Source organism: Ruditapes philippinarum, unplaced genomic scaffold (genome assembly GCF_026571515.1).
Source record: "Ruditapes philippinarum isolate M1 unplaced genomic scaffold, ASM2657151v2 ctg4666_1_1_1_1, whole genome shotgun sequence".
NCBI lineage: Eukaryota > Metazoa > Mollusca > Bivalvia > Venerida > Veneridae > Ruditapes > Ruditapes philippinarum.
Genome location: NW_026861908.1, coordinates 105,836 through 119,194, shown reverse-complemented (window position 1 = coordinate 119,194; position 13,359 = coordinate 105,836). Strand labels below are relative to the sequence as shown.

At 32.5% G+C, this 13,359-nt stretch overlaps 1 protein-coding gene across 2 annotated transcripts; it reads right to left on the bottom strand.

Moving 5' to 3' along the window:
• Window positions 1-43: 43 nt before the first annotated feature.
• On the bottom strand, window positions 44-9,906 carry LOC132717321 (uncharacterized). Of its 2 annotated transcripts, none has more exons than XM_060700759.1 (6): window positions 9,736-9,906; window positions 7,718-7,804; window positions 5,579-5,712; window positions 3,770-3,799; window positions 2,940-3,020; window positions 44-2,619 (listed from the first exon to the last, which is right to left on the bottom strand). In XM_060700759.1, exons 2-6 carry the CDS (start codon window positions 7,783-7,785, stop codon window positions 2,453-2,455), a joined length of 480 nt encoding a protein of 159 aa, XP_060556742.1. In that variant the 5' UTR covers window positions 7,786-7,804; window positions 9,736-9,906; the 3' UTR covers window positions 44-2,452. The 2 variants fall into 2 exon arrangements, with proteins under 2 accessions (XP_060556742.1, XP_060556743.1); XM_060700760.1 differs by lacking the exon at window positions 9,736-9,906 and adding an exon at window positions 9,409-9,551.
• Between the last annotated feature and the right edge of the window lie 3,453 nt (window positions 9,907-13,359).

Sequence of the window (13,359 nt, the reverse complement as noted above, 5' to 3'; positions counted from 1 at the left end):
CCTGAACCTTCGGTTCTGGTGAGCTAAAAAAGAAACACTCAGATTTGATACACAACAATTTATTTATACAGGTTTAAATACATACATAAAATGCAAATAAAGTGCAAAATATATAAAATAAAGAATAACTTTATCTAGTACAGAAGTTATAAACATAGAAAGTTATAAATATTACACATTAGTTTAAATAGATATCAAGCATAATTTAGTCACGTTTTATTTTACAAAATATTTTTGACAGTGTGAAAACCATACGGCTTCTTCCTATTAATTGTGGTGGAAGATATCTAAATCACCCGAGTTTCTCGGGTAGATACACTGTATAAAATTTCACCCATATAACACAGGGAATTAAATGTATAAGATAAAAAATAAAAGGCATGGTAAATAAGTTCAAATCTACAAGATGATGTAATAATGTATGTAAAAAAGTTAACGTTCTTTCCACCGTAAAAGTGAATGAAGGTCGCCTTAACCTCCTGAATTTGTTACATGAACTTTCCCAGCTTCCATTTTTCGAATTGTTCATTATCAATTTTGGGGTTGTTAAGATGAAAATTTGAAGCTGGTTTTTCAACAGTTTAGTCTTGTAAGATGTTCAGTCAGGGGGGCCTGGCATTCTTACCACTTTCAATTCAAGTAGGTGGATGTTACTCTCCTAGGCCTGCGCATCGGTCGATTGTGTCACTTTCGCTCACGTTCTTACTGAAGTGTATTCAGTAAGCTGCGAAAGGGAGCATAGATAAGGATTAAATCAAACAATCAATTAATTAATTAATTAATCAATCAAACAAACAAAGAAACAAACAAACAAACAACCAACGAACCAATCAATCAATCAATCCACATACCGAGACACATTCCTATCTATCTATTATTCAAGTTTGAACGACTGATTATTTCTGGATGTTGTCGGGGTTGCGTGACTGGAATGTCACTCCCGTGCATATTCTAACAATCAAGCACTATGATAAATAAAAGCAAATAATATTCACGGTCGGTTTTAAAGTATCTAAAAAACATATAACAAATACAATATAAAACATGAACCGGAGATAACAAAAATAATTTTAGCCATTACTTGTTTATAATCATAACATCTTAAAAGAATATATATTGATACATAAACTACTTTATACAATACAAAGAGATTAATTTATCATTAAAAAGGACATAAAACATCTTAAAACTATAGTAATAACAGCTTAAATTTGTTGATTAAATGCAGTTTTGTGATATTTTTGTGATTTTTTTTTATATTACATTGAAAGTAAAGATCACATTGAGGGTCAATGTCATTTTACAATTGAAATGCAACTCTTTTTAATACAGAAGCAAGAAAATATAAAGGCACTGTTTGTCAAATTGGATTTTTATCAGTTTGTATTTCATTCGGTTTAAAATCAAACGATACTACAAAGTTCTTGATAATTGTACTGATTCAGGAATACATGAACGCCGTGTACATCATGGACACTTGAACACAAGCATGGTCCTTCCGTAAGCTAGCTCGATAACCTCTTCGCATGAAAGAATGTTAAGCCCCATGGACCATTCCAAAAAGTCGCGAATTGTGTAATTCAAGGTCAGTCTCGGCAACGGCTGCGTACACTGATTGCTACATGGAGCTTTAACATTCTGAATACCACGATGTATTACGGCAACATACTTTCATGTACGCTCATTATATACTTAATTACACGAGATATTTATATTAACAACATCTAGTTAATAAAAGTTCAAACTGCAAACCCTGCTTTACCCTCAAATTCTGCCAAAATGATTGAGCACTTTACGACATGTAATACATGAAACAATTCAACTGCTGATAAATGATGTATAAGCGATTTACTTCTAGTAATCTAAGTCCGTCTCCCTTGAGCAAATACCGATTATTGCCTGCTCCTAGACAGTCTTAAAAGCCCATAATGCCTCAGAAATGCTTTAAATTTTATTTTTCAAAAGATTTTTATAATGGTGTACTTTTATAGTATCAAAAAACTTACTCATTGGCCAATAACCTTGCAATATTTTTCATATGTTGCTTTTAGCAATATGTACAGTTATAGTGATTGAGTATTTTGTATGGAAGTAAAAATACAACTTTGATTACATTTTACTTCTTTCATGACAAATTTCATATTTATCACTACTTATTCGAGTTAAAGAGCATCTAACATTCTCTAAAACCAAAATTAAAACATTATAAAATTCATGTTAGCCCTTTCTTAAGAAGTAAAAAAATGTTTCTGAGGCATAATGTGCCTTAAAATGAATGTATCCATTATCTTAGAATTGATACCAAAATTTAGATATCAATATTACACACTGTCAAGCCATTTTCTTCAAGTACTTTGTAGAATCTTCATTATCATTTTTTGTTTGTTTTCAAATTGGATTTACACATGCTTGTTTTAAAGAAAATTTGCATTTTTAACGTCCTGTGTCTCCCTTAACGTCCATTGTACCTGCAATTACACCCGCTGTTCGAAACACTCAATCCTCGAACTAAACAATCTGGACAGCACACTGGTATGTAGTTGATGTTTCCCACTTTCCATGTATCAAGTTTAAAACACTCAAAACACTTTTCTCCTGACCAGCAGTCACCACCCAAAGCTGAAATATACAATATATAAGTATACGATTTAATAACTCTGACATATTTTCAACAGAACTATGATACAAATCGGCGTTACTTAAGCATATCTAGAATACTGTTTACAAATAATTGCAAATATCAGCTTGGCAAAATTATATGGAAAGTAGTAATAAACAGTGATAAAGTTCTGGGCATCATACATTGTAGTTACCCACAAGGTTGCTCAAAATTTTCCCCTACAATCAATCTATATAAAAATAATGGTTTTGAAGAAATATCATTAAGAGTTTCTCGATATCTTTTAGTAAACATATTTAAATTTTGTTTTAACACTTACGACATGTGTAACTGTTAGAAATTATGGTCGGAGATAAGTCTGAAAAATTGAGCTTGTCAGGCAACTTGAAAGGTCCGCATTCTGAAAAAAAGAAAATCGTTTAACTCAACGGTCATGATTCAAATATTATGAAAAAGATTTAGGTCTTGCACTTTAAGATAGGTCATGCACTTTCAGAGGAAAACTCTCTTGAAACAAAGTATTGTAAGAATAAATCCATCACATGTGCCAGACGTTTACTCACAGTTACCGTCTATATACATTTACCGTATTATCTTATAACGCAACATAACATATTATTTGTAAGTTAAAATCAATGTGAATGCCGCTGAATTACACTGATATACTGTATGTATATTGTTGCTGTTGGGTGTTTGTAGAACATAAAAATTCGGACATTTTGTAAGAGGGGTTACAGTGGTTTAGTGTTAACACACTGTTTGAATTCAATTACAGGGGTCGCGAGTTCACCCTCCCGTCACCCCCCCTCACGATACTCCAGCGAAAATTGCTTCAACCTCTCTTGGGTTAGACTATAAGAAACAAGGTCCAGTGTAGTGATACTTTACACACAGTTGTTTCCACAGATCTGAAGTAATCTTCTAAAAATAAAATTCCTGAAGTCTTTTGAAATGAGTCGCCCATTTGGCTTTCCGTTGGCGACAGAAATTAAAAGTATACAATTTCAATGACTTTTTTAAGCACGTGCTAAAGAGTGACCAATAGTTAAAGTTACGAAATTTCAATGCCAAAAATCACCGATTGCAAAAATTCAAAAAGTGGATAGCAACTGGAAAGAACCGTTGAAAAACAAATAAAAAATGCCTTACCTTTGCTGTATTTGCTGTGATTGGAATTGTCTGAAAGAGAGAAAAAACAAGGAATATTTATATTAAGCCCCGAGTAAATATATATATATAGTATTAATTACTTCACACATCGTAGAATATAACCAATGCACTATCTGCATTTGCATCACTGATGTTCCAATAAAAATCATCATTGGATTTTATCAAGTTATCCTCTTTTTTCATTTCCAGAGTCCAAAATGTTCATATCAAATCCACAGAACACACCATATAGCTTCGTTTTCATTTCCAGAGTCCAAACGGTTCATATCGAATCTTTATCGCATCCAATGTAATCTTGTTTTCGTTTTTAGGGAGTCCAAAATTCATATCAATCCTTTATTGTAATTGAAGTAACAAAGAGTTGTCAAAAACTAGAAGTGTGAAATAAAGCCGATAATGAATTGTTCAAGAACAAAAAAAAAATATTAATCATCGTATAAACTGTTCATACTAAGTGTCACTAAGGACACTATCAACATTTTGTTAAAACAAGAGCTGTCACCAAAGTGACGAATGCTCCCCGAAAAGGGTTTTAAGCATGCAGGTATTATGAAAAGAAAAAGAGAATGAAAGTAACTAATTGCTGAATATTGTTCTTTGTATTTTTGTACCTGTAATCTCTAATTTTGAAAGCAGGAACCTTCAAAATATAAGTGTGACCTTGACCTTTGAAGAAGGGACGTGGTTCCTGGACGCGACAAAATGTTGTTATGAGATAGAAATATGTGCCAAATTATTTCAAAATCCCTCAATGCATGACAAAGTTACAGTCTGGACATGATTGTTGTGTAAGTGGGGAAACACGGACAGACGGACATGAGCCTTAGCCCCGACATATTGTTTGGCTGGGTAGACATTTGCGCCAAAATATTTTAAAATCCTTCCATACATGACAAAGTTATAGTCCGGACATGAATGTGTATCTTCAAACTCTTCTCGAGAGAATGAGTACCTTCAAACTATAAATGCGACCTTGACCTTGAAGGTAGGGACATGGGTCTTTGTCGCGACACATCGTCTTGATGTGGTAGACATTTATGCCTAGTTATTTTAAAATCCTTCGATGCATGACAAAGTGACAGCCCGGACACGAATGTGTGTGCCTATAAACTCTAATTGTGATAAAGTGAAACTTCAAAATGGTAGTGTGGCCTTTAAGTTTAAGGTCACACTACCATTTTGAAGTGATTATTGGACGCGAAACATCGTCTTGATATTGTTGATATTTATGCTAAGTTATTTTAAAATCCTTCCATGCATGACAAAGTTACAGCCCGGACACGATTAATTATAATTGTGATAATGTGAAACTTCAAAATGTTAGTGTGACCTTGACCTTTGAGGTAGGGACGTGGTTCTTGGATGCGACACATCGTCTTGATGTGGTCGACATTTATGCCTAGTTATTTTAAAATCATTCAATGCATGACAAAGTTACAGTCCGGACACTAATGTGTGTACCTATTTACTCTAATTGCGATAATGTGAAACTTCAAAATGATAGTGTGACCTTGACCTTTGAGGTAGGGACGTGGTTCTTGGACGCGACACATCGTCTTGATGTGGTAGACATTTGTGCCAAGTTATTTCAAAATCCCTCAATGTATGACAAAGTTACAGTCCGGACACGAATTAAGTGGGGACGCATAGACGGTGCCATTATAATATGCCCCCTTCGGGGACATAACAAACAAAAACATTTTTATATGAATATGAAATTGATAAATTTCTATTGTTTTTCTTTAACGGTCATTGCGAAGATTCCACCATTAGGTTAAAGTCACTTACCACCGTCATCTTTTTTTTTTTGAGTAACAACAACAACAACAACGACGACGACAACGATGACAGCGATTAAAATAGCCACCACACCAATAATAATTGCACGTTTTCGAGTCCTCGTTTGTGATGATCCCGGTCTCCTAAAAAAACAACAATATTTTGCATTTGTAACAAACAAACAAACAAACAAACAAACAAACAAACAAACAGCGAACAGTGTTTTAAAGTCCCATCATGCCTTAGAAATGCATTAAACTTTATGTCTCAAAAAACTTTTTATCTGTGTTACCTTGTCATAGATTAAAAAATACTTATTGCCCATTAACACCAACTATCTTTTGCTTATTTTGCTCTGTTTACAAATGTCATATTTAGTGAATTACTTTTGTATGGAAGTCAAAATACTAATTTTATTACAAATTTACTAACTTTACAACACATCACTGTATGTTCAACAATAGTTTTTTTAGTTATTCAAAATCTAACATGGTCTTAATTCATTATAAATTTCAAATTTATGCATGAGACAAAAGTCGCTTAATACACGTAGTCGCATTGGCAAGTTAGACTGTATTTAGGAAGTATCAAACACACGCTTGGTATTTCTGAAGAATTTAAAAAAAAATGTTGATTTCCAAGTCAAAATGTGTTTTCAGATGTAAGATGCAGCATTAAAATGATTGGATTAATTACGCTTACGCGGGTATATAAAGTTAGCAGTTTCTTCTTTGTTTCATAATTATAACTGATTACAATTATAAAACAAGTAGAGATTTTGATGCTAAAGCATCAAGTTGCCGGATAGAAAAATGATTGTATTATCATTAATATAAGTTTAATGGTTCAAGGAACAATCAGTTAAGTAATGTTTGCCACTGAGGCTTGCAAGGCAAGTGATATGCTGGTGATTCTTCTTGTAATTGTACTTTATACATATACTGTTGTACCATACATTGAAATCCCTATTTCAGATTCCGATAATTACCGACAAATAATTACCGATCATCGAATATTTGCAAAGTGACCTTGAAAATATATGTCTTTAATTATTGCATGAAACAATCCAATTCTACAGTAAAGTGTTGTACATCATTATTATGCGCTATCGAAAAAATATATAATTTAGTTGAAATCAATACATGTATTCCCATCGTTACATACGATATAATTAACGTTTAATTGCCTTTCAGTGCGATAAACTATCAACACAAAGATAGATTATTATTTTTTCTATGTATCTGATTAATACGATTCCGGACCCCTACCGTCATACCGTTTTGGAAACCTTCACGATGGAAACCGACGGAATATAACAAAATCAACGAATTTCAATAATGTGCCTCTTATGCATAAAATTATTTTGTGATGTTCAACCTCAACTAAACTATTGAACTTTCTTGCAGAAAGTGACAAGTTTAACCCTTTACCAAGAAAAAAGGAAAAGGTTTTGAAAATCTATTCTTATTGTGTAAAATATGAGTATACAGGTTTTTCTAATGATTAAATATGAAACTGATTAATGAAAAATAACTTATGTAATTATCTTTACAAAATTACAATGATTTGCATCTTATCAGCTGCCATGCCTTTTGCCAACCATTAACAAGTTACCTGTATGACTTATCAGCAATCTGTTACTATTAATAGATTTTATAACGATACCATACAACATGTAGTCACGTGATTCTTTCAATAGAACAGGGAGAATTTGTTTATAATTAGATAAAATAATAAAATATAATAGGTCTCATAAAATATATACAACCAAATAATTTAAAAGTGTCATTTCAAATATCATTCATGATTTATATATCATAAATAGCAACGCTTGACACATAGAAAAAAGTAAAAGTATCCCTAATATTCAATGACTGATCCTTAGGGATACATTATAGATTCATTTCATGAAAATTGTTACGTTGATTTTTAAGATGTTAATATGTGTATATTTCATTCCATTGAGCAAAGTTATCATATGTTTGAATTTTTGAGATTACTGAAAAATAATTGTGGTCTTTAATTGTTCAATAATTGATATGCTTTTATTTTCAGATTTTAAGGGCTTCTCCTACCATAGGTATTATATTAAACTGTTACAAATATAGTCGCCTGTTTCTACCGGCGACTAATAAACTGATGTTATACCCTTTAGAATCAACGAATGTAGTTCCCGTGTGAGCATCATATTCCGCATCAGCTTCGGCTCCTTTCATATCTGGTTTTAATGTTATACTGAAAATATAACAACACATATAACATGTACCATTTTCTATATACAATCGTAATTAGACTTGATATATCAATGAAATGGTATAAAACTACATCTTGCGAAATAATTTTACAAAATAAATTAATAAACAGTAAAAAAAATTATCAAACGTTTTCTCGTCACGGGTTTTATCAATGTCCTCTGGTTGCTTATATACATTATTGCCCTGAGAAACATTTGTAATTATTTTATTACACCGAACCATATTAATAAAAAATTTACGTATACAACAACAACATTTTATTTGCATACATTATATACAGAGTGACTAGGGGAGAGAACTATAACAATAAATTTTCTTAAGTCTGTATAAATTACTAGCCCCTGGGGAATATTGATAGAGTGATAATTTTTTTGAGCTGATATATTGCCTTCAAGTAGATAGGCAGATCGTTGAACAGACAACATTATAATTAATCATCATTGATTGAAACAGGACATTGTATTGGTTTGACTGTGTCAAGCGTGTTCAAGTGTGTTCAAGTGTGTAGAAACGGAATACACTTTTTTTGCATACTAGCGGTTCAGGAAATTTTTAATACATTGTATAATATCATGGCCACACTTTTAAACGTATTTGTATCATGTAAAATCAGGAATAATGGGAAGCATTATATAAAAAAGCCATTTAAATTTAGAAAAGGAATTACAGAGGATAATAATATATTTATTACCCTGAAATGAGATTCGCAATTGTTGCACACCTATCTGCGTGTAAATATGGTTAACATATATACCTATTTATCTAGAAACTAATATACATGTACATACAATAGCACGCACACGCACATACGCAGAAAAAACAACATATCTCGACATTAATATTTCACTGTTAAAACAGGTAAAGGGAAGGAACTCTTGAGACTTTTTTCAAATTTAGGCCTTCTCATTGAATGAAAATGTACATGGTCAGTGAGCCATATTAAATCTACATTTTATAATCCATATAATCCATCACATTCAACTCCAAACTGTTGTTGCGTAACATAAGCGAGATAAATATATAGAAATTAACATAAGTCATAACAATGTTCAATAAAAACATAAATAAGAGGAGACATACAATTATAATTGAGCCGCGTCACGACAAAACCAACAATGGGCTTGCGACCAGCATGGATTCAGACTAGCCTGCGCATCCGCGCAATCTGATCAGGATCCATGCTGTTCGCTTACCAACTCTATTACAAGTAGAGAAACTGATAGCGAACAGAATGGATCCTAATCAGACTGCGCGGATGCGCAGGCTGGTCTGGATCCATGCTGGTCGCAGCTATGTTGGATTTGTCGTGACGCGGCTCAATTGTTGACGTGAAATAAATACACAGCTACGTTTTACACAAACAACTCAACTGGAAATTATATAACCATCAAACATGATGAATAAGACCTTTTCTAAAGAATTGAAATATACATGTATATAATCTATTCAATCACGACTGCTCGGCTTTTTCCGTTATAATTCGATTATGTACGAACACGACTAATATGACATAATTCCATGCATAAATAATGACCCGAGTTCAGATATAGAATGCTTGGTATAATATTAAAGAAATGTGCTAACCTGCATGGCTCTTATCACTGGTTATCAGTGGTGGCAGATTTAATCACATGCTATATAATCACTTTTCTAAATATAGCACCACATAAGAAAACACCAACGAACTTAAAAGTCACATACATGATACTGGAAGGTATGTTTTGTGTGAACCAATAAAGATTGTCTGCAGTAAATTACGCTTAGTGCTTGATTAGTTTCATGTCTTTCATGATGGTTTCGGTATAAAGATCTGGCGCACAGTGTAGTCAGTATATACGCATCAACATATCAAAACAAAATAGTTAATGACTTATTACTGTTAGTAAAGTTACGTTACTATTTAATGTTTACCTGTTAAACTATTCCAGTTTATAATATCCGGTAGCTTATAAACTAGGTCACCGAGCCTGCGTAACCTTTATTTGAACGTAACCTTTATTTGAACCACGAAATAAGGAAAAAATACTCTACACACATTAATACGCGTTTGATACTGCTACAGTCATGTAACATGGACGCTAAAGTCGATAATGCTCGGTCTAATTCATAACTGCACTGTTATGTACGTGGTACTGCGTAACTGAGAATTGACGAGTCGCTCTTGGTTTTATATCATATTCAAGACATTAATTAATGTATACAGTATTACAATGTACTTATAAAAGGGTGAAAAAACTATTTTATTGGAGCAGATGTACAACTAATTCGTTGCTGTCAGAGAGTTATTAAAAAAATCAGTCATCATTATTTAGAATAAGCTACTCTGGAAAGGTACATCACACTAAACCAAATTAAAAACACAGGCATTTTGTTCATCTGTCAAGCACATGACAGTCAGGACATGGGCGCTATAAGAATAATACATTTTTTCACGATTATGATAAAAATATGGATATTTTAATAGCAGGCAAAATATGCTAGTATATCGTATTTGTCACGTGACATAAGCGGTATGATATTTATTAACCTGTCAATTCCGGTCAATCAATATTCGATAAATGTTCGGTAAATTCCGTGAGATGTACGCAGTCGGATGTGGTTAAATTACTCTTGTTTACACTGACCGTTATAGCGCAATAGGGTGAACGGTTATATAATATCTAAATGCCTTACGTGTTGTAAGATCGAGACAACGTATGTCCAGTGTTTTTCTTATTCATTTCAACATTTTTGAATTGATGGTTGTTCTTTCTGTTTTTAATATATGTTTTGCAATTTTTTAGCTCGACTATACGAAGTATATGGAGAGCTGTCCTACTCGCCCCGGCGTCGGCGTCGGCGTCCGCGTCCAGATTTCAGATTAAAGTTTTGGTGCAGTTAAATATTTTTCACTATAACTTTGTCATTTCTTAAGGTATCAACTTCAAACTTCAAATATATCATCAACCACATCTTATGTGACAAGGTTCATAACTCTAGCACCAATATATTTTCAGATTTATCTCCCCTTGAACTTAGAATTTTCCTTAAAAAATACTATTTTTACTGTAACTTCTTTATTTCTTAAGGGATCACCCTCATACTTCAAATAAATGTACCTTATCATCATCCCCATCTTATGTGACAAGGTTCATAACTCTAGCACCAATATTTTTAAGATTTATCTCCCCTTGAACTTAGAATTTTCCTTAAAAAACAATATTTTTTACTGTTACTTCTTTATTTCTTAAGGGATCACCCTCATACTTCAAATATATGTACCTTATCATCATCCCCATCTTATGTGACAAGGTTCGTAACTCTAGCACCAATATTGCAAGAATTATCTCCCCATAAACTTAGATTTTTTTACTAGAAAAATGTTATTATAACTTTTTTAGTTTTAAAGGTATCTACTTCAAACTTCAAATACTTATTCCTTATCATCAATTACATTTTATGTGACAAAGACAGTATAAGCATAAAAAGAATGTCAAAAGAAGGGCTCGAACCTTGGCCCTTTCATACATTAGGTAATCACTTAACCGGCTGTGCTATTGCGGATGTTACTAGAACTTACATGAAGCTAGTGGGAGTTTTCCAAACGTTAGTTATAATCCATATTAACTCTCGTAAAATAAACGGACAAAACCGAAGTGGGATCGAATATTTAAATGAGTGCTATAATGTATTCATAATTGACAGGTCAATAAAATCAGACTATACATGTGTTAAAGTTGGAAATATTTTCATAAATTAAACATGGAATTTATGTAGAAATTAATAATCCTTGAAGATATCGCAAAAAATTTAATTACATATAAATTCTAATAATTATGATTTAGACGGTTCCAAGCTTGCGCGCAATACACCAATTAAATAGCGCAAAGTTAAATTGCAATCGATTTATTACATCACAGTTTTGAGTACATACCGTGACATTAGTGCAGTAACGGAATAAGTCCTTCCAGATTTAAAAGGAGTTAATCAGTTACTGCATTACTAAGGTGACGATACAAGGGATAATACTATAACGTACACTTTTTTTGTTACTTCTATACAGGTGATTACAATCTTAAAGCAGCACACCTCCAGATTCATGTTAATTTTCTTGAAAATATGAAAATGTATTTAACAGTATATTATTGTAAAATTACAAAAAGAATGCAATATACACATTATCAATGGCACTTACAACCTATGTAAATTACTAAAAAGAGGTCAAAATATGCAAAAATAGCCATTGCTGCTTTAGTAACGCAGTAGAAATATAGTTATACATACTAGAAAATTTAGTCATTAATCGCACATAACATGTAAATTTTTACTAGAATTTTGAATTTTTATACCTTTCCTAAAATCTTAGTACATTTTCCAGGTTTGTTTTTATCGAAATAATTTTGTTCATCTGGAGGCGTGCAGCTTTAATCTAAGTATTATAACGATGCATTAATATAACATACTTCAGTATAATGACCGTAAACGGTTCACGTCAAAAGTCAAGCATCATCACTTACCAATGTTAAGAAATAATCATCCTGATAGTGTGTCGAGATATCGGTTAAGTAAAATGGTGGCTTGGTCAGTAGAATGAAGCGACCATAGAGATATAGTCTCGTAAGGTTCAGTTGAAAATGTTCGACATGTTATAATATTTTTTAATATTTCGTTACACTGAAGAGGCAGAAATCGCAGGTTCTTTAACAGTAATAGGATATGCATATGATTAATACTAACCTGGACACGTGCATCGATCTAAGTTGAAATTATATCTGTTGATATTTTCATTCTTTTGACCATTATTACAATGTTCACATGTGTATTGCATATGTAATAGTGGTCAGGTTTTATTATAAGCGCACTACATGGAGACCAAACAATTCCCAAATTGAAGAGAAATATATTCTTAAGTCTCCATAAATATTCGACAGTGAATCAAGTACATTATAAATAGTTGCAATTTATGTATTTTTATATAACAACGATTTTAAAAGCATATTTATAGTAATCTTATCTTTATTTAAGAAATATTACATTTACAAATGAGACCGAACAGACAGTAAAGGATGCTCGTTTAATTGCTATGGGATTGAGCCCAGTTTAGTATTTGAAGAGTAACCCGGAATTTATTCCCACGCAGATATAAATCAGCGATAAAGACACAAAAGTAGAATTACTCACGACACTTTCATAAATCTCAATATACTTACAGTCTTTTTTTATCACCAGAACCTGATATTTTCAACCAGGTACATCACTTGTCATCCCAATGGCCGGACAAAACTGGATAAATGTTCACTGCGCCGCACGCTCTTCGGACATCGCATTCATTTTTTCCTACTTTCTATCAAACGTTTCCATTTGTTCGTTTCTCATCCTTTTCTCATTCTTTAAATACTTTAAATATATTGCATCTGTGAAGTTTTTGCATTGTAACTGTAGGCTGTGTGTAGATTCTTCAAGACAGAAGGGTTTAACATGTTCTACGTTATCAGACAGACAATTGTAAACTGGGCAATTCCAAGGATGACAAAACAAATTATTAATTTCTAAAGA